We start from the raw sequence: 26,996 nt of genomic DNA, 5'->3' as shown, positions 1-26,996 counted from the left end.
CGTTGTGAGCAGATTGGCTGCGGCAGGACGGAAACCGCGGTGCGGGTCCAGAGTGCGTGATGGTCGGCAGAGAGGAGAGGCGCTGACCGGAGGACAGACGAGCGCGAGACCAGGTGAAGCGTCCAGGTGCACGAGCTACATACGGGCAGGTAAGGCTAAGATTCTCCATCTGTGGCGGGAAAGAGAAAGATTTCTGAACGTGGTTATCTGTCCCTCCTGCAGACTTCAGTCACAGCGCGTGAGGATGATGAGGATGAGGAAGAGGAGGATGTTTTTAACAGAGTTGGTCAGAATTACGTCACATTTCCTCATATTAATGTGACACTTGGCAAAAAGAAAACGAGCAGATTTCAAAGTCTCATTCAAACAGTGATACAGCCAGCAGTACTCCGAGTACTCACAGCAGTGTCCACTGAAGTATTTCAGTACTGCAAAAAATACTCAGTTACTGCTAAAAGTCCTGCAGTGAAAAGTTGACAGAAGTCAAGATGCATGTATTAATATACATGTGGTGTATTAATATGTGAACTCTGCTGTAATGTTGGAGCTGACTTTAAATACTTTATGTACGGCTGCGTATTTTAATCTTTGTATTTTATAACTGATCTTTTGTTTTGAACAGAAACAGCAGGTACATAAAAATATGTCCCTCTGAAATGTGGTGCAGTACTTCGATGATACTTGTGTAAAAGTACTTTGTTCCTCACCAGCAGTGCTGTGTTGATGAGGGTTTCAGTCTCACATGAAACAGTGAATGAATCCGTCTGTCTCTGTCTCTGTCTCTGTCTCTGTCTCTGTCTCTGTCTCCGGCTCAGATCAGACTTGTGGACGTCAGACGTCTACGTTAACGTGTCTCTGAGTCTCCGTCAGGATGATCCGTCCTCTGCTGATGTGTTTCGTCCTCTGCGTCGTCTACGGCAGCAGTAAACCGACAGAGAAGAAGAGTCGGGTGCACGATGAAGAACCCCTCAGCCACCTCGAACACGACGACAACAAAAATCACGACTACGACCACGAAGCTTTTCTGGGTCAAGACGAGGCCAAAACCTTCGATCACCTCAAACCAGAGGAGAGCAAACGGAGGCTCGGGTGAGTTCAGAGCGAAGAGGAGCAGTCGCAGTGTGAGTGCCAGCGTGGTCCAGCACCACCTGTGCACCTGTGCTGCAGGTGTGTCTCCCCGTAAGCGTGTTCAGGTGTGACAAACCGGAGGTTTTATTTCCTGGTTCTCAGTGGAAACATCCGCCACTGCAGCTGTGTTTGTTTGTTAGTTTCACAGAGCATCACGTTTGTTGAAATGCTTCAGTCTGTTTGTTCAGCGACGCCTGAGCCGACAGAAGTCCGGTTTTCAGCGTCCCTGTCCCTTCTTGTCTTTAGTCATGTGTCTCTCTGAGCCGCTCAGCCATGAAACAAACCTTCCACACTGTGTCTCTGCAGCATCATCGTGGACAGAATGGACAGCAACAAAGACGGTTTTGTCTCTGAGGGCGAGCTCAAGGTTTGGATCAAAAACGCTCAGAAGAAGCACATTTACAACAGCGTGGAGCATCAGTGGAAAGACTTCGACGCCAACGGCGACGGCGTGATCAGCTGGGACGAGTACAAGAACGTCACGTACGGGAGCTACCTGGGTAACGAAGGACACGCAGTCTGTTTGTAACGAGATGCAGCCAGCAGCGTCTTTTTAACGTCCACGTCCAACAGAAGACGCTCTGATTGATTTGCTCCATCGGTACAGTGATTTTTGATTGATACGCTGATTTCTTGTCTTTTCCAGAGAGTCCACAGATGGACTCTGGGTACAACTACAGCGTCATGATGTTGAGGGACGAGAGACGTTTCAGAGTCGCAGACAGAAACGGAGACATGATCGCAGACAAAGAAGAGTTCACAGCTTTTCTTCATCCTGAAGATCACGAGCACATGAAGGACATCGTGGTGCAGGTGAGTGTGATGTCATGGCATGATGTCATTGAGGTCACGTGAGGTCACTGATGTCACGTCTTTGCTCGCCGTCACAGGAAACAATAGAAGACATCGACAAGAACGGAGACGGCTTCATCGACCTGCAGGAGTACATCGGTAAGAAGTACTGCACACGTGTACTCAGGTACTGCTGTCCTCTTCATGTTAAAGCAGTTTTAAAAAGGTGAGTTTGGAGGTCCAGACAGATGTTACAGGTGTGTTTGGAGAGTGTCAGAGGGAGGAGGAGTCAGTTCTGACGGGGTGGAGAAGGTGGTGGGAGGAGGCGTGGCTGTGGAGGCCTCTGTGAGGCAGGAGGAAGTGAGGTCACACCGCGTCCCTGGGCAGAGTTCAGGGACAATGTACACATATAACGTATGAAATGTAATCTGAGTACTTGTTCCTCACCTGTTGGTAAGTATCATTCAGTACAGGTGTGTTCAAAAGGTCACAGTGTGAATATTAGATCTTCGTCTCGTCTGCAGGTGACATGTACACCTCAGAGGACGCTGAAGAACCGGAGTGGGTGGCGACTGAACGTCAGCAGTTTTCTGAGTTCAGAGACAAAAACAAGGACGGAAAGATGGACAAAGAGGAAACTCTGGACTGGATCCTCCCGTCAGACTACGACCACGCTGAAGCTGAAGCCAAACATCTTCTGCACGAGTCTGACGCCGACCAGGTTTGTGCCTTCGCCTCAGTGTTTCAGGTTTACCTGCTGAGCCTGTTCACCTGTGTCTCACCTGCTCTGTCTTCTTCAGGATGGAAAACTCACCAAGAAGGAAATCCTCGACAAATACGACATGTTTGTTGGAAGTCAGGTGACGGACTTCGGGGAAGCTTTGCTACGACACGATGAATTTTAGCCAGCTTGTAGATTTCTTGATAAAAAACATGACTTGACTCTTGTTTTTGAAAAATTATTTATTTGGTCGACCCACAGAAGAAAAAAGTTTTTTACTTCATGTTCAGACGACGATCAGCGAAGGAAGAACTTTGACCTTTGACCTTTGAATCACTTTTTTCTCCTTTATTTCTTTATATGAACCTCTTTGCTTCGTTGCTCCTCCTCTTTCTGCTCGATGAGACAAAATTTGATTGAAGTGTTTTTATGTTTCTGACCTTTGACCTCTGTCCTTTTGGTGCCTCTTAGTTTTTATCTGAAAACTTTCTGTTTTCATATTTGTTTGTCTTTTCTGTTTGTTCGAGTGATTTCTGATCAAAACGCTCAGAATGTGGATTTAATGATAGAACAAAGTCAGAGGAGCTGCAGATGTCACGAGGTGACGAGATTCTTACATTTTCTATCAGTGTGGAAATAATTGACTCCAGTTTGTCTGGGACATGAAGACAGGACGTCAGTGGTTCACGTGGACTCGATGCTGGACTTTGACTTTTCATATTCTGTCAATAAAGATAGAAAACACTGTTTTTGTTCGTTTTGAGTGAACTGAACCTTTAAGATGACACTAATTATTACACAGAAGGAAACATTTTATTCGATTTTTTTGTTGCCTTTATTCTAAACAAAGATGTTCTACAGTCAAATGAATATCAAGGTTTTTTGTATTTACATGTTTTGTCATAAATCATCAGCGTCTTTAACACATTTCCTCTGAGTCTGCAGAGAACATGTAAAAAACATTTAGAAAGTGTCCGTCTGTCGTCAAACATTAAGACGCTGTAGACACTGAAGACGTCTCTGTCTTTGAAGAAACTTCTGATGATTCATCCATCTTCTTTCCAAAGACCGTCTCCATGATGCAGGCGTTAAACTAAAGAGACAAACAGCAGTAATCAGGACTTATTATGACCTCTGTTCGACCAGGTCTGCCCTCAACAGGAGGAAACACAAACAGCATCAGAAACAGTCGCACACATCTCTCAACATGTTCAAAATGAAAAGTTTCATTCAGGTGATTCATGGCACTTGAAGCGGTCAGAGGCGGTCTGTACACGTTCAGTGTTTACCTGAGGGGTCATCAGACTTAAACAGACCTCAGATCTGCTCTGTGAGCAGTGATATCCTGAGGCAGCTTCTGTGGAGAACTTTCTAAATGACACTGAATGCACTTTTTCTTCTGCCCGCTGTTTCATGTAGCACACAGCAATGAGGACAATTTCATGTCATGAAACACGAAGCACAAAGATAAACTGCATCAAGGCGCTTCAAGGTGGAGCAGCATGAGAATAAAGAACACCTCCACAGATATGATGGATGACTACACTCATTTTCATCAAGACACAAACATTATTCTGAGAAAAGGAAACAATTTCATCTTTAGTTCATGTGTCAGTTGTTGCAAATGCTTTTTAAAGACTTGTGCAGCTAAATTCACAGGTATATGTAAGACTGGACACTTAACACCACGGCAGGAGATGTGAGCTGGAATTATGAGTTATTGAGAAAAAAAAACATTTTGTCTTGTCAACATGAAACACAAGGTTGATAATCTGCAGAGATGACAGAAAATTAAGGGCAGATTGTAATATGAGATGGTTTGAATTGGAGAACAACTATATAAATTCAATATTGTATCATCTGCGTAAAATTGGACATTATAACTGTTGGAGATATAATACTGTTTATGTAGCTAAATAATAAATTATTAGTGGGTCAAACACAGAACCCTGTGGTGCTCCCTTGGTCCAGAGTTGAAGGTGGAATCTGATTTTGATTTAGCTTCAGGCTTCAGTTTTCGTCTTTGTCTGTAAATTTGTAGTTCATTTTGTCATTCATTCTTATTTTGTGTGTCCTCTGAGCATTTTGGGGCTTCAGCTATCGTCAGCCTTTTGTTATGGCCAGGTTAGTGTCTCCCTTTGCTCATGGACACACACTGTCCATTGTTCCTGCTCACCTACCATTAGCATTAGCACAGCTATCCATTCACTCCAGAGCTGATTTGCTACAACACTCTTCACTGTCTGGGTTTAGCTTGAGAGGAGAAGCTAAAACGAGGGGTAACATGATGCTTCTTTAGTGAACATCTGGAGAAAGATTTAGATGTCTCAACGTTGACATTAATCCCAAACTCTTTCCTTCTGATAGCAACATTAAACACAGACAACCACACGTGGTGTTAGCATTGCATCCACAGCATCCACAGCTAACCCTGTATTCCTGATCTCCTGCTTGCACAACTGTTACACATATCATTTCATGAAGACTTTCTCCATGTTTCTGCTTACCTTTCTGTGATCTGTTCACCTCTTTTAGAGTCAATTCTGCTTACCTGTCTGTTGTCACCTGTTAAGGTAAGGGTTAACCCTGCTCACCTGTCGGTTTTCTGCTCACCTGTTTGTTCATGAAAGCGTAGATGAGTGGGTTGTAGACGCACGAGCTCTTGGAGAAAAACGCTGGGATGGTGACGAGTCGATAATCTTTGTTTTCATCTGATGAGTAGGCGAAGTAAAGAGCCGCGACAGCATACGGACCATAGCAGGTGATGAAGGATCCCACCATGACAATGATCATCCTCGATACCTCCTTCTCTGCCTTCTGGGTGGAGGCTGACTCTGTCTGCTGGGCCGCTACCTGAATGCAAAACACAAGAACGAGTCAGAGAACTTTACACTTTGACCTCAAGCCGCGACCTTAAAACAGGACATCAGGCTTTGAACTCACAGCTCTCAGAGCGCCCAGCAGCTGAGAGTAGGAGAAGATGATGATGCTGAGCGGAGCGATGAAGCAGGTCACCATCAGGAAATTTGTGTAGCTGCTGCAGTTAAATTCCTCATTGTGAGTGTACCAGTCAGGCCCACAGGAGCAGCCCAGACCCTCAGGGATGTACCTGAAGACAGATACATGACATGTTCTCTCATATTAACTGAAGAAGACAGCAGAGTGCGATGACCTCCTGCACGCAGCCATGATTAAAACATCTGTGCATCACCCAAATGTGACATGAAATGCAAGCATTCAGTTTTAATCATCCATGGTCCGTTTGAATACTTTCACCTTCAATGGTCTTATGTTTAACACTACTTAGCTCATGTGTCAGAGTGCACCCCCCAACAATCATTTTAAACTCCCAGCTCATCAGAAAAAGAGCTGAGGCGGGCCAAAGGAGCCTAGCAGCTTGCTGTCACTCAAAACAAATAAATTTAAATGTCAGTATAATTTAAATGAGTGAGTTATAGTAAAGTTCACCCCCTGTACAGTTTTCAAGAACAAGGAAATTAGCTATTGAGACCAAAACTGTTTTTTCCACCACGCTGTGCTGGGATCTGCCTGTAGGACACTCATCGTGGCTCTGCTGGCTCTGCTGGCTGAGTTTACCTGCCTCCACCTGCAGGTGGATCACAGACTTGCTGTTTGACTGGTGGGAGCATGTGAAGCTGTGGAAACACCTCTCTGACTGACCATTAGCAACATTAGCATACCTGATGCTCATTTGCTCTTTCTTTGGATAATATTTTGCACATCCCTGCAAAACCTTTAGAAAACCAGATTTTCTTTTTTTATTGGATTTTTTCTTTTTTCTTTTTAGATATATGTTGTTTTCAGACTTTTCATCGTCTTTACTGTCTGTACCAATGCTAATTGTTATGGAGCCGAATATCAAAGCTTGAGACCTACTTGGTAATAAACCTGATCATGATGCTGAGCAGGACTCTTAATTTAGGAAAAATAACACGTCAGAATGAAATTTAATGCCTGTGATGTTTCTTCATGGTTGTCAGCTGAGTCCTTGTGCTGATGACAGGACAGATCAAATAGACCCACGTGTATCTAGAGTGGAGGTTTCACGCTCCCTATTGTATTTTTATTTATTGTATTTAAAATACAAAAACACTGTGCTTTATTCTGATAGATCACACGGTTGCTACATTTTGTAGTTGAATGACATAACTTTTCGATTTTACCTACATTACCTACCTGCTCCAGCCAAAGAAAGGTGGGATGGCACAGCTGACCCCCATGAACCAGGTGAAGGCAACGGCAGCCAGAGCGTGGTTACTGGTAAACTTAAAGGCTCCAAACGGTTTACAGATGACCAGGTATCTCTCAAAAGACAACACAGCCAAAGACCAGGATGTCACCAGTCCTGCAGACGACACGAGGGGTTAACACGTGACAATAAGAAACACTGAAGTCAGCAGTTTTACTGAAGGTCATCACTTCATTTTCTGAAATCAAAAGATGAAACAGCTGATTTTGTGTAGCTGCTGCAGACCTGTGGTAACCTCATCTGTTGCCTGCTAAGATAAGGTGAAACAGCTGATATCATCTACCTGCAATAGATCCCATGGCAGACTCCAAGGCACACATGGTGTGACCCAGGAAGAAGTAACCCTTCATGGTGGAGACAAACACCTGACTGACGGAGAAGATGACGAAGATGAATCCTGCAAAGGAGATGTTGACCAGGATGTAGTTGAGAGGGACGCGCAGCTTCTTGTACTTGAGCGTCACAAGGAGAACAACAAAGTTTAAAGGCGTTCCCACAAAAAAGACGAGGCCCATAAAGGCGGTCTGCAGGTGAAACGCCCACTGAGGGGCCAGGTAGTACTGAGGCCCCTCGAAGGGACTCACTTTGGAAATGTTCTCGTACAGGTGGAAATGTTTCCCCATCGTGACCCTGAGCTTTTCACCACAGCTGACCACCTCAGCCTCTTTATATACAACTCATAAACCACTTACTCTGAAGATTTACTCTGAAGAGCTGCTTTGCTTTTTCTAAAGTCACATTTTGGGATTAAGATGGTCACATTTACCTTCTGTCTGAAGATGTTTTCTGCACGACACTTTAATCTGCTTACACCGTTCACAGCCACAGCAGGCTCATATAAGCCCGAGTGTCGCAGACATTTCTGCTCTTTAAATGCAAAAAAGGAGATCACAGATTTTAGAGACAGATATTTAAGAAAATAAATGTCGTAATTCGGTCCAGTGAAAAACATCGGACTGTTGACTGAAACTGGGAACAAAGTAAAACTGAGACTAAAACAGTTTAACGACAAGTATCACAGCTGTCGTTCGTATTACTGAACGATCAGCAGACAAACACACACCGAAACAAACATCACGATGATGTGATTCATATGTGAGGAAACGCGAATGAAACAAATCCAAAAACATTAAAAACGAATAAAATGGTCGGTATGTTAAATAAATGCGTGTCAATGAGAAAAACACCATGTAAGACAAACACGTTCATTTAAAGTTAGTTTGGTTAATTCTCCTTTTCTGCTTCATCACATACATCAGCATTCATGTTAGACAGCAGAGCACAACAACAACAACAACAACAACAACAACAACACAGTAAAACGCACACAACGCTCAGGGTTTGAAGGACGAGTGTCACAAACACTTTACTGTGTCTTCCAGGTTCAACAGTTGGATCGGAGAAGCAGCTTAATAAACGAAGGAACTTTTGCCTTTTGCTTTCTTATGCTTTGCAAATAAAGTCGTAGTTTAATCTTGACGTTTGGTTAATGGAAGAAGTTCTTTTGTGACCTGAACACAGCTTGACAAACAGTCAATAACAAACTGAGCTTCTGGTTGAACGAGTCAACGCAGTTGGTGAAAGCAATCCTCAGATTAGAGTTAAACCATTCATAATCACTGCAGAGTTTAACTATTAAACCATTAACCTTTTAACAAACTCATGACTAACCAGCCGTCGTTCAGGTGATAAACAGTTTAACCTTTAAACAACTGAATGAAAGGTTTGGAAACATTTAATGAACTGGTTCATTAGAGATAAACAATCTTTTATTCTTTAATTACAAACTCAACACAGACCCACAGAGGGACAGATTAGTAAATCAGCGTTAATATGTTTGTTTTAAAGACTAGAAATCAACTCCAATCAACTTAGAAATGAACAATGAATCCAGTTAGAACATCAAGTCATTTTATTTACGGAGCCTAATATCTGAATTTGCCTCAGAGAGCTTTATAATCTGAATCCAGACCAACTCCAGCATCCTCTGTCCTCCAGTCAGAGAGCACAGACTGCAAAGTCAGATGAAGCTCACACTGTATTCACTTTGTGAATATTGATTTTTAGCATTTTAATTCTTCTCTTGGAGCTGTGATGACTCTGAGATCGCCTCTTCATCACTGTGAGCTCGTCCTCACTAACTTTCAAACTTGACATTTTATTTCAACAGAAAACTTGCTTTGCGAGCAGCATGTGGTCTGCAGATATAAGACCCTTTTATTGTTCAATCTGTGTGACTTCTAATCCGGATGCTTGAGATTTACCTGAGCAAGCCGTGCTCCTCAATCCTCCAAATCCCCAAAACATTGGGACAAAGTCAGATTAGAGACAAAAAGACTCACACTAAACTGGTCTGACCCGGTCTGAAATAACGAAGGGTTAATCTGAGGATGAAGATAAAGACGTAAATCTCTGCCTCTTTCTTAAAAACCCTCCACTCGTCCAGCGCTTCATCACTTCATCTTCACTTTTTAGAGGGCATCAAACCTGCGCATATAAAGGCTCTGTTATGTAAAAACCCTCCATCACTTCATTGCTTCACTGGCTCCTGATCTTCAGAGGACGGAAGCTGGAGGAAAGAGTCAAATCAACAAGTACAAAGGTGCGTTTCTTACCAAATTTCCAGATATCATGTTTCACTTCATTCATATTTGTGCTGTGTACATGTTGAATGTATCCACTGATGCTAAATCTAAGACGAACTCTCCTTCACTTCATTGTTTGTAGGAAATGTCACTGATCAATGACGAGACAGCGACGATGTCTCAGCTGATCCTTAATAATGAATCTTCAGAGCTGGGGCTGTATCATAACCAGGCTGTGAGCGTGATGGAGCATGGGTATGATACGACCTCAGTTTGGAGGTAATTCACGGCGGCCTGAAACACAGCTGACCTGAACTCACCGCGCTGAGCACAAACTGAAATGATCTCTGATGTGATGGCTTTCAAACTTCTCCACGCTCTCTTCTTTGAGGTTAATGTCAGTTTTTCTATCTTTATATGAAACTGTGCAACTCTGACTTGTGAAATGTCTTTCTAAATTTTTAGCTTTGGCATTTTCTTTGTTTGTTCTTGTTTTGTTCTTGTTCTGCTGTTTCAGGCAGAGTTACAGACACCTGAGGTGTTAACGGGCGGACAGGTACAGGACCAGCATGCACCTGTGGGTCAGAGAGGCAGAAGACATCTGTGTTTGTCTGTTCACCGACGTGAATAAACCACAAGAGAACACAGACTGTTCAGACAACGAACGTCTTTTGGTTTAAACTCTGTCTCTTGGTTGATTTTCATATAAAATTCTACAAGATTTTATGTTAATGTGGTCATCATTACAAACTGTGTCATGACACTGATTTCCAGGTGTATCAATAAAAAATCTACTTTCAATCTGCTGGTCATATGCACAGGTCATACTAACGGTTGAAAATTGAGATACAATGTGTTTTTTGTAGTTTCTATGTTACTGTTTCTACAAATTAAATTTAGATCTTCAGTCTTCAGCTGTCCCCATCTTTGTCCATAAACATGGTCAGATTCAATTTAAGACATTTCTAGTGAAGCTTTGTGTAAATTTATCTGTAAACAGAGATAAACTTCAAATTTCTCTGAATGGTGTCATGGATATTCCTCCACAAAGTAATGTTAGGAATGAAATTCTGCGTCTTTGACCACAAACAGGTAAGATTCAATTTAAGGATGTTTCTCATAGAGTTCTGTGTCACAGTCTATGAACACGGTCACATTAAATTTAACATATTCTCAACGAAATTCTGTCTATTTGTCCAAAAACAGTCGGGTCAAAATAAAAAAATCAATAAAAATGAAGTGACTTCAGAGTGAAGTCCTCCCATCGTGACAGGGCGGAACTATGTTCTTGCCTGTGTTTCTTGCCGGGAGAGGATCGTGGTGGCACGCGGGAATGCTGTACGAGATGGCGGTCGACACACAGACAGTTTAGGACTCTTTCGGATCCGCCGTGTTGGTCAACTTTCTGCCTTATTGTATTCCTGCCTCTGACCCGATCTATGGAGGGGGGGAAGCCGAACCTGGCTCTGGTCTATCAGGCGGTCCAGGCCTTGTACCATGACCCGGACCCAGCAGGGAAGGAGCGAGCCTCCGTGTGGCTCGGGGAGCTGCAGAGATCGGTAAGAAAATGGGAGAGGCCGGGAGACTGGAGCTGGGGACCAGCAGTGTGGAGGACGGAGGGGTCCGAGGTGGTTTTCGGTGGGTCTGTCTGGACTGGACTCTAACGTTTTCCTGTTTAATAAGGGACAGATGGACTGAACTGCGCAGTCTCAGAGGAGCTGCAGGTTGCCGATAGCACCACGGCTAAGCTAAGCTAGCTAGTTAAATGAATGGATGAAAACAAACTGTTAGCTGTGTGTTTGGCTTCGTTAGCTGAGCGCAGTCAGTTAATAACTTCAGTACAAACGCTGTGGTTTTGATTAACTCAGTGTTTTTGCTGTTCAAAGCACAAAATGTCCTGATGGTAGACCGAGATTCAGTGTTTTAGTCTCAGAGGATTTCAGCAGGCCCGGTTTGCTGCACACAGCTAGCTCTGTTAGCACGGCTAAGGCAACTGCAACGGTCACGCTGAGTGTGATTTAAGGTAACGAGTCAAACGTTTAAAGCTGGAAACCACCGAAACTGTCCTTCAGGTTAGCGGACAGGATAACCCTGAACCCAACTATATTCAAACATCTTGCACCTTTTTTCCTGTAAGGGTGCTTTCCGAAGTTAGAGACTATCAGACACAAACCGTCTCACTTCGATGGTGCCAGTTTGAACCGTTAGTGATTCAGACCAGTTCAGCACGATGTTCGTGAGTTTAGATCGGAACAGCAGAGTCAGTGTCAGGCGCGTGCTTGGGTGGAACTCGGTGCTCACGTTACTTTGTGTTTTGGAAGTTAGCCAAAGTGACCTGAGCCTGTTTATTTCCGGCCTCAGACCGGGGCATGTGTTCGGGTTTCAGGTGAGAGGTCTCATGGGTTAGAACTGTTACCTTCACTCTCAGGTGAATCACGCCTGTTGGCTCAGTGACACAGGTAACTGTTATCAGCGTCAGTCTGATCAGTCTGATTCAGCACATTTTGGTCTTGATGTGGCTCTAAAAACTGTGACTGATTGAAGTCCCACATGAACCAGCGCAGACTGGACAGCCAGAGTCTGCCTGTGAGTCTGACTGTTTGTCAGACTGCTCTGTACCTGCACAGGTAACCGTCATCACAGCAGCTTCATTTCATTTTTATAAAGACACGCGTGGACTCTTCTGGTTTGTTCCGATCTGGTTCCTGAATCTGATTATTCACACTGACCCTAACCCACGTTGTTGAGTTTGGGTGAGTCAGTTTCTCTGCTGCTGCTCTTTAATGAGACCAGCACAGCGCTGTGATGTGGATTCTGCAGACCAGGGTCTGCGAGTGTCTCGGGCCGTGTTTCTGTCCAAACCCGTCCTGAGTCCGATGCAGTTGACGTAAGATGAAGCATGTTTGATGCTGTCACACAAATGTTGTTACCGTGGTTACAGCTCACATGTCCACTCTGATTACACGTGTGACACTTTGTAAACGACTGTATGCTGAGTCCAGATCTCTGCTGGTGTCTCCTTCAGGTCCTCGCAGACACTCAGGCGTTCTGTGTGAGGACCTTGAGATCAGGACTCCCTGTAGATCCTGATCAGACCTGTCGGTCAGGTCCGTTGTGTTGAAGTAAAAACTGATGTTGCTTTGTGTTTTGGAGGTTTGTTGATTTTGAGAGCAGGAACTCAGACCAGGTCCAGGTCCAGGTTTTAGATTGGGTTCCAGGTGTGAACTAACCCTGTTTTACTACCAGATGCCAGCATGAAAGCACAGAAGTCCTTTAACAGCAATGTCCTGTCCCACAGACCAGCGTCCCTCAGGCTGACAGGAGTCCTACAGGGGTCATAAAATCAGTCTGAGAGCTCATGAGATGTTTGACGTAACAAGGAAAAAAAGGTTTTCGTTGTACAAACTTTCAGTAAACAAGGAAACGATCCGTGACGAGAGAAAGAAATCAGACATATTTCATCTGAAGTCTGACTGAAAGCTGTCATAAAATACTGTTTTAGAGATGTTTCATTAAGTCTGGGGCCGAGACCTAACAACCAGCAAAGCCCATCCACCAAACCAATGACTCGAATAACTGAGGAGAAAAAATAAAAGCATGAAAATAAAAGCACGCACAACCTCGTGCAACAGCAGATCTGAAAAAAGACGACTAGACAGCTGAAAACAAAGCGCTGCATCAGAGTTGACAGCAGCACGAGCAGCGTTCAGCTGCCCAGCCAACCAATCACAAGGCCAAATGACCTCCGATGTCATCGTTCCAGGAAGTTCTAAAAAGTGGAGCCTGAAGTGACTCAGCTCAGTGCTGCTGCTGAAATATACATTACAAAGTTCTACTTACGTTAAACTGACGGATGAACAGGTTGATGAGCGACACGGTGAAGTTTGTCTGTGATGTGTGACGTTAGAATAAAAGCCTCACGCAGGTGTAACAGGTGGGATGACATCACTTCCTGTCATGTTCTACAGATGTATGCATGGGAGATCTCCGACCAGCTGCTGCAGCTCAAACAGGACGTGGAGTCCTGTTATTTTGCTGCTCAGACGATGAAGATGAAGATCCAGACGTCGTTCTACGAGCTTCCACCTGAGACCCACAATGCACTGCGAGACTCGCTGCTCACCCACATCCAGAACCTTAAAGACCTGTCACCCATCATCGTCACACAGGTAACGAGAACGCGTCTGAGTGCTCAGCAGATGTTTGTTTTGTTTGTCAGCGATCGCAGATCAATCAGCAGGAACCAACGACCCGTCACCCAGAACCTGAGCGTCAGAGAGCCGCAGCGCTGAGCCGAGCTTCACCTGCTGCTCGTTCCTGCTGAACTAAAGCTGTGCGAACAGCGAGTGAATGTTCTGTTGTGTTTCTACTCATGCTGACGTTAACTTTACTCTGAAGCTTCCTGCAGTGGAAACTCGTGTCGTCACGTCAGGTTCATGTTTCACAGCCTGACGAGCGTCGACACCTGACGGCAGCAGCTCGTCATGTTAGCGTGACAGCGCGAACCCAAATAAACCACAGCAGGCTGCTTTCTCTCCAAACTCAGTCTTCTGTTTTCTGACTGTTTCTGCTCAAAAAAAAATAAAAACGATTGGTCAGGAGCTCCTGTCACTCTTCTGTAAGCAGGTAGTGAGAAGATAAAGAATCTGAAAACCAAAATCTAGTAGAACAAAGTTTTCCGCTGTGGATGGATGGAAAGTGAAAATCGTGAAGTCACCTGGATGAAAGTAGCAGAGAGGATCGTCTGACACACGTCTGACATTACGTCAGCTGTCGGTTACATCATTTTAACCAAAGGAAGTCAGACGTTAACAGGCCCAGAAGAAGCTTCCTGAGAAAGTCTTAAAGTTTAGATCAGATCATTAAAGTTTATATGATGTTGATTAAAGTTTTGTTCAGTTCTTTAAAGTATATTTTGGTTTGTTGAAGTTTACATCAGTTTATCAAAGTTTAATTGGGTTCTTTACGTTCATCAAAGCGTGGCAGCTCTCTGGGGCGACACGTTACGGCTGAGTGTGGAAGGAAGTGTAGACATGACACCCAAACCTTCTGAGGCCAGTGTTACACCACAACAGCCAATCAGTGAAGTGTTTGAACCACAGACTCTACAGACACACAGACTCTACAGACAGACACACAGACTCTACAGACACACAGACTCTACAGACACACAGACTCTACAGACAGACACACAGACTCTACAGACAGACACACAGACTCTACAGACACACAGACTCTACAGACAGACAGACAGACTCTACAGACACACAGACTCTACAGACAGACACACAGACTCTACAGACACACAGACTCTACAGACACACAGACTCTACAGACAGACACACAGACTCTACAGACACACAGACTCTACAGACAGACAGACTCTACAGACAGACAGACAGACTCTACAGACAGACACACAGACTCTACAGACAGACAGACTCTACAGACACACAGACTCTACAGACAGACACACAGACTCTACACACACACAGACTCTACAGACACACAGACTCTACAGACAGACACACAGACTCTACAGACAGACACACAGACTCTACAGACAGACACACAGACTCTACAGACAGACACACAGACTCTACAGACACACAGACTCTACAGACACACAGACTCTACAGACACACAGACTCTACAGACAGACACACAGACTCTACAGACACACAGACTCTACAGACAGACACACAGACTCTACAGACAGACAGACTACAGACACACAGACTCTACAGACAGACACACAGACTCTACAGACACACAGACTCTACAGACAGACAGACTCTACAGACAGACACACAGACTCTACAGACACACAGACTCTACAGACACACAGACTCTACAGACACACAGACTCTACAGACAGACACACAGACTCTACAGACAGACACACAGACTCTACAGACACACAGACTCTACAGACACACAGACTCTACAGACAGACAGACAGACTCTACAGACACACAGACTCTACAGACAGACACACAGACTCTACAGACAGACACACAGACTCTACAGACACACAGACTCTACAGACACACAGACTCTACAGACAGACACACAGACTCTACAGACACACAGACTCTACAGACAGACACACAGACTCTACAGACAGACACACAGACTCTACAGACACACAGACTCTACAGACACACAGACTCTACAGACACACAGACTCTACAGACAGACAGACAGACTCTACAGACACACAGACTCTACAGACAGACACACAGACGCTACAGACAGACAGACTCTACAGACACACAGACTCTACAGACAGACACACAGACTCTACAGACAGACAGACTCTACAGACACACAGACTCTACAGACAGACAGACTATACAGACAGACACACAGACTCTACAGACACACAGACTCTACAGACACACAGACTCTACAGACAGACACACAGACTCTACAGACACACAGACTCTACAGACACACAGACTCTACAGACACACAGACTCTACAGACACACACACAGACTCTACAGACACACACACAGACTCTACAGACAGACAGACTCTACAGACACACACACAGACTCTACAGACACACACACAGACTCTACAGACACACACACAGACTCTACAGACAGACAGACTCTACAGACAGACACACAGACTCTACAGACACACAGACTCTACAGACAGACACACAGACTCTACAGACACACAGACTCTACAGACACACAGACTCTACAGACACACAGACTCTACAGACAGACAGACTCTACAGACAGACACACAGACTCTACAGACAGACACACAGACTCTACAGACACACAGACTCTACAGACAGACAGACTCTACAGACAGACACACAGACTCTACAGACAGACACACAGACTCTACAGACAGACACAGACGCAGACTCGTGAACAGTCGCCTCGCTGGATGAACGCTCGTCGGTCGGCCGCTGTGCGCCTCTCGTATAAAAGGCCGTACCCTCACTGTGCTGCCTTCATGGACTGTGGTAATCTGGTCACGGGGCACCGCGTCACTCCTCCCTCCTCTCCTCGGGGGAGAGGGGCTAAATCAGAAGTAACACAGGAAGAGGAAGAAACCCGTTGCTGCAACAGCAGCTGTGTGTGTAGCAGATTGAGGAAGCGGAGCAGCTGATTGGCCCGCCGTGGTGACAGGTTGAAACGCTGCTGTTTCACTGGACCCACAGGGATGGTTTCCATAAAGAAACACGGGGGTCGTACTGGTATTTCAGGCCCTGCTGGTGCTCCCACTGGTCACAAAGTGTGACTGAACGGCTGCAGCCTGAAGCTCTTCTTCATCAAACATTACGCTGTTCACTGTGTGTGAAATGGTTCAGAGACTGAAGGACAGCCGGCTTCATTTTCTGTGTCTGTCATTATTTAAAGGGTCGACCTGACGTCTCGTTGACTTTAATCCTCTTGTCGTCTCTTTCTGCTCAGCTGGCTTTAGCCATCGCAGACCTCGCTCTTCAGATGGCCTCGTGGAAAGGATGCGTTCACACACTCATAGAAAAGTAAGAATTCACACAACCAAACTTCAGGATTTGTCGACTGCAGACAGGAACTACAAATATGGCACCTGTTTTTTTTGTTTAAGTTGACTGTAGTGGAGAGGTGTGTGTGTGTGTGTGTGTGTGTGTGTGTGTGTGTGTGTGTGTGTGTGTGTGTGTGACACTCACTGAGGTGTGTTAAACCACCTGCAGGTGTGACTCCTAAAACTTTCACACCTGCAGTCACCAGAGTGAACTTTGACAAACGGCCTTATTGCTCTCGTCTGAAGTCAGTCGGTGTCCTCTTCCTCTGATTCACCTGTGCATGTCTCCGCCCTCTCTCAGGTACAACAATGACATCAGCTCGATGCCCTTCCTCATAGAGATTCTCACTGTGCTGCCGGAGGAAGTTCATAGTCGATCTCTACGGATCGGAGCCAATCGTAGGACAGAGATCATCGAGGATCTGGCTTATTATTCCAGCACTGTGGTCACACTGCTGGTGAGAAACACCTTCATCATTACTCTTCATCAGTCTTGTAATATACGACCCTGATTGTATATTACAATGTGTAAAACTCTGGTTTTCTGGACAAACTCCAGGCACAGTCATGTTAGATTTACACCAGTAAAGGATGCTTTCCATAAATCAGCCGAACGTCTGTCAGCTGTAGAAGCTAACGAGACCAGAGTGTGACCCTGAAGCACAGCCGTCGTCCTGTTTCTTCACGTCCAGCGTCTCTGAGCGGGTGCCATCATGGCGTTTGTGTTCTTGTTTCATCTTTAGACGACGTGTGTGGAGAAGACTGGCAATGATGAGAAGATGTTCATCAAGGTGTTTCGCTGTTTGGGCAGCTGGTTCAACCTGGGAGTCCTCGACAGTAACTTCATGGCCAGTAACCAGCTGCTCATAGTCCTCTTCCAAGTCCTGGTGAGAGTCACGCTTACTGGTTTTCTGCTCATCCGTCAGCTTCACAGGGACGTCAGCTTCCTGTTCACACACATCTGAACCGTCACGTCCTTCTGTCTCCACAGCAGAGGGACGAAACCTCAACCAACCTCCACGAGGCGGCGTCGGACTGCGTCTGCTCGGCGCTCTACGCCATAGAGAACGTGGACACCAACATGGCGTTAGCTCTGCAGCTCTTCCAGGGCGTTCTGACGCTGGAGACGGCCTATCACATGGCCGTGGCCCGAGAGGACCTCGACAAGTGAGGACACGCGGGAAAGGACGGTGATTGTGATGTTCAGGGTTCCATGTCGGCGTCCTCAGTTCCATTTGTGTTTGACTTTTGTCCTCAGAGTGCTGAACTACTGCAGGATCTTCACCGAACTCTGTGAGACGTTTTTAGAGACGACAGTCAGGAGTCCAGGCCAGGGTATGGGAGACCTGAGGACACTGGAGCTGCTGCTGATCTGTGCGGGACACCCACAGTACGAGGTACGAACCCGCCAGCATTGACACTGCAGCGTCTTCTGGTCTTTGTGCTCCAGGTTTGGGAGAAGTCCTCTGACATTGTCTCAGAGTTCTGGTCTCTGTGTTTCTGTCTCTGTCCCCCTTGTGGATCTGTAGCTTCAGATAATAAGCTGGTGTTTGTGTCCCGTCTCAGGTGGTGGAGATCTCCTTTAACTTCTGGTACCGTCTTGGAGAGCACCTGTATAAAATCAACGACGCAGCTCTTCACACCATCTTCAGGCCGTACATCCAGAGGCTTCTGCACTGCTTGGCCCGACACTGTCAGCTCGATCCGGATCACGTGAGTCCTCTGGTTCAGTCTGCAGAGCAGCAAACTGTCTGGATTCATCAGCCTCAATGTGACAACTTATCTTCTCTGGACAGGAGGGAATCCCAGAGGAGACTGATGATTTCGGCGAGTTCAGGATGAGAGTGTCTGACCTCGTTAAAGACGTCATCTTTCTTGTTGGATCCATGGAGTGTTTCTCTCAGGTAACTCCAGTTTTAATGCACAGCTTACGTTTCTGTTGGCTAAACGTTCACATTCAGCTCAGCCTGCAGCTTTCAGTTAGTTTAGTGATGCAGGATTCTGATTGGATAAAAATACTTTTCTTCATGGAAAAGCATTGCTAAATATGTAAAACAAAAAGAAGACAGGTCCTGTATGCAGTACAGTTTTACGACCTGGGAGAGGAAAGATGACACTGATGAATACTCCTCCTCAGTGTTTCCTCGGTTCATTTATCTGTTGATGCTGCTTCCTGACCACCAGCGTCTTTCTGTAAAGCCTGACAGAATGAGGCGGCGGTACATGTAGACTCTATCTGGAAATGCTGGTTTCAGTCTTTAAAAATAATCTTGTGGGACATGAGTTTAATAATTGTTGTGAACAAAGTGAGAAGAATCTTTCAGCTGAAGCTTTTCTGTAAAACGACTTCGACTCGCAGCAGCTTAAAGTCTCAGACTGCTCAGTTATCAGGACGTCATCAGTGTCAGAGCGGACTGGGCCTCACCTGGTCAGCAGTGTTGCACACCTGCATGTTCTGAACTCATTAACGTCTGTGGGACAGTCGAGTCCTGCAGGCTGCTCTGAGTGATTCTGCAGTTCTGGACTGGGTTTAGCTTCGCCTGCCGTTCAGGTCCAGACTGGGAGAAGCTGCGTTCCATCTGAAAGACGTTCTGTTTGTTCTCAGTTATATTCTACGTTAAAAGAAGGGAACCCCTCCTGGGAGGTGACGGAGGCCGTCCTCTTCATCATGGCTGCCATTGCAAAAAGCGTTGATCCGTGAGTATCAAGTCCTTTTCATCCAGAAGCTGTTTCCTTCAGAACAGGATGAAGATATTCTGAAACACGGCGTGTTAAAGTCATCCGTTCTGTCTGTCCTGACGCCTTCTTTCTGTAAAATCACCTTTCAGTCTGTGGCCTTCAGAGATGCTCTTCAGTGTAATCTCTCCTGTCTGCTCTGACTCAGTTTGTGTTCATCCTTCAGGGAGAACAACCCAACGCTGTCGGAGGTGCTGCAGCAGGTGGTTTTACTTCCTGAAAGCGTCCACATGGCGGTTCGTTACACGAGCATCGAGCTGGTCGGAGAGATGAGCGAGGTCGTGGACAGAAATCCAAGATTCCTCGGTACTAGTTGATGAGTAGCATCAGGACCTGCAGCTAGCTGTGGTCCGTGGGGGGGGGGGGGGGGGGCTGATATCGTAAAGGTCTGATCTTAAAAACATCATCAGGTTCAGACGTGAAGCTTTAACTTCTCCTTCCTTTTCCTGCTTCTGCACTTTGATATTTCTCCAGGCTCCATGAGTAGAAAACAAAGCACAAGGACTGAGAGCTCATGATGAAGTTAGCAAAACTGTTTGTGTGTCGTAAACCGCACAAATCACTCCAGTAATAAGTAGAAAACAGAGATAGATACAGATACAAGCTGTCGCCGCCATGTTGGAACTTGTTTTCCTCCTCTTGTCTTTACTGTCTGGACTCTCTGACGTTGAGCTTTTATTTTGTAAACCTGACCGTGTTTCCTCTTCTGGCCAGACCCGGTGTTGAACTACCTGATGAAAGGTCTGCGAGACAAACCTCTGGCATCGGCAGCGGCGAAGGCGATCCACAACATCTGCTCAGTGTGCAGAGATCACATGGCTCAACACTTCCAGGGTCTGCTGGACATTGCCCGCGCCCTCGACTCCTTCGCCCTGTCCACCGAGGCCGCCGTAGGACTGCTGAAAGGTACGTTACCACAACCGTAGTGACATCATCAGGTCAGTGCACCCTGCAGGCGGCATAGAGGAGCAGCCATGACGCAGCATGGCTTCACGTGTGAGCGTCTCCTCGCGACACCAGCAGAAGAAGAGCAGACGTCTCACTCGACAGCCGTCATCGCTCACTGTCCGTCAAAGACCACCGACCGGCTGGCTGGTGGTCCCACTCAGGCCCCTCCATATTACAGCTGCACATTTATGTGAACAGAGCGATGGTGATGAAGGTGTGTTTTATTCTGTACGGAGGCTGCACAGCTCCAGTCACTTGTGTTCTTACCTGCGCAGGTACAGCTCTGGTCCTGGCTCGTCTTCCTCTGGAGAAGATCGCAGAGTGTCTGAGTGACCTCTGTGCTGTCCAGGTGATGGCTCTGAAAAAGGTCCGTCTGCGTTTGGTTTCAGTCAGAGTTTCAGTGTTCGCAGAGACTCTGAAGGTTTGAACTGACAGACTCAAACTTTCTTTTCATTCAGCTTCTGGCTGAAGAATCTACAAATGGTAAATCAGCTGATCCCACAGTTTGGCTGGACAGACTGGCTGTTATCTTCAGGTGAGCGTACCTGTTGTTTACCTGTAGTCAAACTTTATTCAAACTTGATGTAAATGACGGAGCAGTGGACAGTGAACACTCTGTTTGTCCCTCAGACACACAAACCCCATCGTGGAGAACGGACAGACTCACCCCTGTCAGAAAGTCATCCAGGAGGTACGTTTCACCTGAGGTTTACCTGGAAGAGTAATTTGCATATTCATGCATGAGAAGTATTTGTAGTAATGAATGACCTGAACCACGTGGCACACCTGGACATCAGATCAAACATGTTATGAATGAGGTTTACCTGTGTCATGTGATCTGATACGATGTGTTATGACCGTACCTCACCTGCGTGCTTTCACCTGTTGTATTTCATGTATCTTACCCCTGTGACTCACCTGTAGATCTGGCCGGTGCTGTCCGAGACTCTGAACACTCATCAGGCTGACAACAGGATTGTGGAGCGATGCTGTCGCTGTCTCAGGTTTGCTGTACGATGTGTTGGGAAAGGCTCCGCCTCCCTCCTGCAGCCGCTCGTCACTCAGGTGAGACACACCTGGACTGACGCACCTGTCCTATCATACCTGGACTTCTCGTCAGTTTTAACACAGCTGTTCATTGGATACTTGTCGTCATCAGATGGTGAGTGTGTACCAGGTGTATCCACACTCCTGCTTCCTGTACCTGGGCAGCATCCTGGTGGATGAGTACGGCATGGAGGACGGCTGCAGGCAGGGACTGCTTGACATGTTACAGGTAAACACACACCTGTCCACCAGGTGAACACACACCTGTCCACCAGGTGAGCACATCATAGCCCTAACCCTGACCCCCCTCCTCCAGGCTCTCTGCATGCCAACCTTCCAGCTGCTGGAGCAGCAGAATGGTCTTAGGAATCATCCCGACACTGTGGACGACCTGTTCAGACTAGCTACCAGGTAAGTCAGCAGGTTCACCTGATCACGACATTTATCCACTGAGGTTTGATTCAGGGACGTCCTCTGATGTCTACCCGGTCTCCTCCGGTCTCTGTCTGCTCAGGTTTGTCCAGAGGAGTCCCGTGACTTTACTCAGCAGCAGCATCATCGTTCACATCATCCAGTGCGCCATCGCCGCCACCTCGCTGGACCACCGAGATGCCAACTGCAGCGTCATGAAGTTTGTCCGAGACCTTATTCACACCGGAGTCGCCAATGACGTGAGTGGACGGAAATAAACAGACTAAAACTGCACTGAAGGTTCAGGTTCAAGGCTGAAGTTCACTGAGAACTGAATGAGAACATGTGGAAGCGTAAAACTCTCAGAAACATGTGACACAGCAGAAAACAGTGTTGGTACACCACAGTTTGTTTACTTTTGGTGTAAACAAACAGAACGGCCGGATGTTGAATTCCCCCTCAGGAGTGATGCGGCAGGCCGTCGTTGTCCAGCCGCTGGCTGTGAGCACACCTGCCGTTTATAAAGGGCAGTGATTGTTTGAGTCACAGGATGTTCAGAACTGCAGGCCAGACTTCAAGCACAGAACAGTTTGGGACGTCCCGTCACCCCCCAACCAGCACGATAATGATGTCTGTCCTCTGTCTCTGCAGCACGAGGAGGACTTTGAGGTGAGGAAGCAGCTGATTGGTCAGGCCATGGAGCAGCATGGACAGCAGCTCGTCACTCAGCTGATGCACTCGTGTTGTTTCTGTCTGCCGCCGTACACGCTGCCAGACGTCGCCGAGGTGCTGTGGGAGGTGATGGTGTTCGACAGACCTGTGAGTATTAACAGTAATACCTGGTCAGGTGTGTCACCTGTCGCTCCTCAGGTACTGAAGTTTAATCTGCCTTTTGTTCCAGACGTTCTGTCGCTGGTTAGAAAACGCTCTGAAAGGTTTACCGAAGGAGACGTCAGGAGGAGCCGTGACCGTCACTCACAAACAGCTGACTGACTTCCACAAACAGGTCACCAGGTGAGGTACCAGCAACACCTGCAGCAAGAGATATACGAGCAACACGAGCATCCAGGAACTTACTTATGCCACTGACCAATGGCTGTCCTTCTCACTGGCCAAACCAAACCCTCCTTTATCTGTAAAGATAAACTGACTGGGAGTTATGTTCAGGTAAATTACAGCCAGGTGTGAAAACATCAGACAAATAATTTAACGTGCTGAAACAAGTTAACAACCTTTCAGAAAGTCTGTGTGTCGACTGTTATGAAAACCCTTCAGGCAGACGTGGGTGAGTGTTCTGATTGGCTGATGGCTGCCACATTACATTTAAAATGTCTTCAATTATCATGTGAAACGTTTCCATGGTGAGAGTTTTGCACCAGAAACTAAAAACCCGGCAGTTCTGCATCAGTTTGATCATCGAGGATTATGTCAAAGAAAGAAGTCTTTGTGGCAACCGCAGCTTTTGATATCACAGAGTTTTCCTCCAGTTTAATCACCAAATGAACCATGAGGGGTGAATAAATAATAAAGTAATGATTCATCCTTCAGCAATGAGTCATCTGAAAAATTTGGATCTCTGAGGCGTTCAGGGACGTGAGGAGCAGACGGCGAGGCGTTCAGGGACATCTTGAACAGGATGGGACATGTTTTTATTGGTCATGTCAGCAGCCTGAGGCATCTGACAGGTTTTTGTTGAGACTCGTCAATCTAAATGTGGAACACGTGAAACTCACGGCGAGTTCAAACTTGTTCTGGAACGTTCTGAGGAACTCACCTGAACTCAGTAACAACAAGTGTTGCTGATACAGCAGTCTTGATTCAACCTGGACAGGTATAAAAGATTTTCTACCTGCTGGAATTTAACATGTTTCTACTGTGAAAAAGAAATGATGCAGGAGAAACTCGTGTAATGTTCGAGCTGCTAACATTTAAAAAAGTGCCAACTACAGGAAGGAAACGTCACATGAAAGACAAATGTGACAGAACTGAGGAGTAAACATCACAGAGACAACTGTCTGTAACCATAGTAACAGCTGTTTTTCATCCATTTTTGTGTTTCTTCTTCTCGTTAGTGCCGAGGAGTGTAAACAGGTGTGTTGGGCCATCAGAGAGTTCACCAGACTGTTCCGATAGCTGCAACCTCCACACAACACAACAGGTAACGTTCACACAACACAGGTAACGTTCACACAACACAGGTAACGTTCACACAACACCAGGTAACGTTCACACAACACCAGGTCACTGTTCACATAACACAACAGGTAACGTTCACACAACACCAGGTAACGTTCACACAACACCAGGTAACGTTCACACAACACCAGGTCACTGTTCACACAACACCAGGTAACGTTCACACAACACCAGGTCACTGTTCACACAACACCAGGTAACGTTCACACAACACCAGGTCACTGTTCACACAACACCAGGTGACTGTTCTTACAACACCAGGTAACTGTTCACACAACACCAGGTAACGTTCACACAACACCAGGTGACTGTTCACACAACACCAGGTAACTGTTCACACAACACCAGGTAACGTTCACACAACACCAGGTAACTGTTCACACACAAGGTGACTGTTCACACAACACCAGGTAACGTTCACACAACACCAGGTGACTGTTCACACAACACCAGGTAACTGTTCACACACAAGGTGACTGTTCACACAACACCAAGTCACTGTTCACACAACACCAGGTAACTGTTCACACACAAGGTGACTGTTCACACAACACCAGGTAACTGTTCACACACAAGGTGACTGTTCACACAACACCAAGTCACTGTTCACACAACACCAAGTCACTGTTCACACAACACCAGGTAACTTGTCCATTCGTTCTTTCGTTTGCGTTACAAACATTCACCAAAGCAGTGTGTCTCTAATAAACTGAACTTTCCTTCACATACGTTCATTTCTTCCAGGTGTGTGATGGGTAACGCTCTAAATGATAAAATCTCAGAGTTTGATTTTATTCTTACTTTCAGAGACACAAACAGATACAGAGTTACTCTGTGTGAACGCTGACTGCTTGTTTTTTCTTCTTCAGGTTAAATCTTTTGTTGACCAACATTCAGAGGTGACGGCAAAAAGCTGCTGCAGCAGACGGGGATCCAAAGGGACGAAGTGGAGGTGTTGAAGATGGAGGGACTTTGAATGTGAAAGAGGACGAATCGCTCTGAAGGAAGGACAGAGTGAAGACTGAACTGACTGAGTCCTCACCCCGACCCCCGACCTCACCTGACCTCACCTGCAGCAGGTGTCAGGTGGGTGTGGTCGGGTCCAGCGGGTGGGCTGGTCAGGACTGGGAGGAGTTCACGAACTGAACTGATGCTGATTGGTCCTGTTGGATCTTCATCAGTCATCAATCGTAGGACGTGCCTGGTCAACAGTTTTTAACAGAAGATTTATTTTTGGGACTTTGGTCGTGATGTTTTTTGTCCATGCCATACAAAGAGCCAAAAGATTTCCCATGATGCTCTTGCCTGAGCGGCTCCCTGTGGAGGCTTAATGCTGGAGGATTTGGCGTCACCTTTGACCTTTTTAACTTTGGTTGAATTTTAGTTGTTTTTCCACAAAGTGAGACAGAGTGAACTCTGGGTAATGAGACAGAGACTGACTGACACCATGACATCATCGGTGATGTAGCCTTGTTGTAAACAATAAAAAAAAACAACAACAACTGAAACAACACCTATGTCCAGTTCAGTTTTTAAATTGTCCTGTTTGACGCCGTCTCATCGCAGTGTCTCGTTGTAGACTTCGCTGAAGCTGCTGATGTTCGTCAGAGGGTGGAAAAGTTAATCATGCCAACGTTTGTCGGACGGCATGAAAGTCAAGCAAATATTTATCAGAGCAGACGCTCAGTCCTCGTCAATGAAGCCTTCGTTAATCTCACAGCCACACAGTGGAAATCTCACCTTCTCTTTCAGTGTCCAGGTAAGTTTTCAGGTGCCGAACGGGTTCGCTGCTGCCCCTCTGTGGTTGATGAAGAGCACGCCGCCCCCTGAACTGCCACCAATCACAGCTGTGAGTCCCTCCAGCTTTGGTGCATCGCGCTGAGACACTGACGAAGACGAGAAATGTCTTCAAGCGGTTTGTCTCAGTTTGATGTGCGTCTTCTGTGACGAGGATCAGCGCGAGTCCGTCATGGTGGAGGAGACGGTGTCCCAAACAGCTGATCCGCCAGCTGACCTCTGACCTCGTCTGAAACCAGCTGACCTGTCGAGTCCTCAGCTGCGTCTAAATGCTGCTGCTGTAGTTTGAGCTGTGATCTCTGTTTGAACAGAACAGTTTAAACAATTCTCTTCTTTGCTGTTTAATATAATCAGAAAACTGTGGAAGACGTGTCTCCGTCTCAGAGTCCAAGGCGACGGCGTCAAATAAAAGCAACGGTCAGTCTTGCTCGTGAAGACAAACTGACGCCTGAATTCTTCTGTCAACGATGTGTTTCAGCACCGATATCTTTCTTTTGAACGGTTCACTGCTCAGAACCAGTTAAACCAGCACGTTTGATGGTTTTACATGTTTCCTGTAACAAACCCTCATACTGCTCCCACAGGATTCCCCGTCAGAGGGACGTCAGGACGTCCTGCACGGGTCAAATGTGAGCAGGAAACTGATTTTCTCCTCACGGTAACCTGATCCAGGTGATGTCAGTGCAGCTCTCTGGGTAATGTGATGCCGTCCTCACAGCTCTGTCCTTTGTGTTTACACTCGCCCGGCGGAGACCCCGTCTGTCTGCTGGGATTTCTGGTCAAACTGGCTTCTACATGATACTCAGACCTGAACCGGCTCAAAGTCCAGA

The 26,996-nt window shown here is 46.2% G+C and overlaps 3 protein-coding genes across 4 annotated transcripts; 2 read left to right on the top strand and 1 right to left on the bottom strand.

Annotated features, from left to right (window-relative positions):
• Position 1: 1 nt before the first annotated feature.
• Positions 2–4,586, top strand: calua (calumenin a). 2 transcript variants are annotated; one of them, XM_070991672.1, is made up of 7 exons: positions 2–149; positions 816–1,089; positions 1,435–1,628; positions 1,775–1,941; positions 2,019–2,079; positions 2,445–2,641; positions 2,721–4,586. In XM_070991672.1, the coding sequence occupies exons 2-7, from the start codon at positions 872–874 to the stop codon at positions 2,823–2,825; spliced, it is 942 nt and encodes a 313-aa protein (XP_070847773.1). In that variant the 5' UTR covers positions 2–149; positions 816–871; the 3' UTR covers positions 2,826–4,586. The 2 variants fall into 2 exon arrangements, with proteins under 2 accessions (XP_070847773.1, XP_070847772.1); XM_070991671.1 differs by having other exon boundaries at positions 28–149; positions 871–1,089; positions 2,721–3,390.
• On the bottom strand, positions 3,473–7,534 carry opn1sw1 (opsin 1 (cone pigments), short-wave-sensitive 1). The gene is made up of 5 exons (XM_070991670.1): positions 7,195–7,534; positions 6,839–7,007; positions 5,585–5,750; positions 5,255–5,494; positions 3,473–3,734 (listed from the first exon to the last, which is right to left on the bottom strand). Exons 1-5 carry the CDS (start codon positions 7,532–7,534, stop codon positions 3,633–3,635), a joined length of 1,017 nt encoding a protein of 338 aa, XP_070847771.1. The 3' UTR covers positions 3,473–3,632.
• A 3,262-nt stretch (positions 7,535–10,796) lies between these two features.
• On the top strand, positions 10,797–25,846 carry tnpo3 (transportin 3). The gene is made up of 23 exons (XM_070991669.1): positions 10,797–11,055; positions 13,465–13,665; positions 16,938–17,011; positions 17,333–17,489; positions 17,775–17,918; positions 18,023–18,198; positions 18,290–18,428; positions 18,598–18,744; positions 18,828–18,935; positions 19,637–19,728; positions 19,934–20,073; positions 20,482–20,673; positions 20,991–21,082; positions 21,174–21,250; positions 21,346–21,406; positions 21,640–21,780; positions 21,875–21,991; positions 22,079–22,173; positions 22,277–22,433; positions 22,825–22,992; positions 23,075–23,187; positions 24,246–24,331; positions 25,239–25,846. Exons 1-22 carry the CDS (start codon positions 10,936–10,938, stop codon positions 24,304–24,306), a joined length of 2,772 nt encoding a protein of 923 aa, XP_070847770.1. The 5' UTR covers positions 10,797–10,935; the 3' UTR covers positions 24,307–24,331; positions 25,239–25,846.
• The last annotated feature ends 1,150 nt before the right edge of the window (positions 25,847–26,996 follow it).

Source organism: Chaetodon trifascialis, chromosome 22 (genome assembly GCF_039877785.1).
Source record: "Chaetodon trifascialis isolate fChaTrf1 chromosome 22, fChaTrf1.hap1, whole genome shotgun sequence".
In the NCBI taxonomy this organism is placed as follows: domain Eukaryota; kingdom Metazoa; phylum Chordata; class Actinopteri; order Chaetodontiformes; family Chaetodontidae; genus Chaetodon; species Chaetodon trifascialis.
Note: the sequence above shows the minus strand (reverse complement) of the source record. Positions and strands in the feature narration are given on the sequence as shown.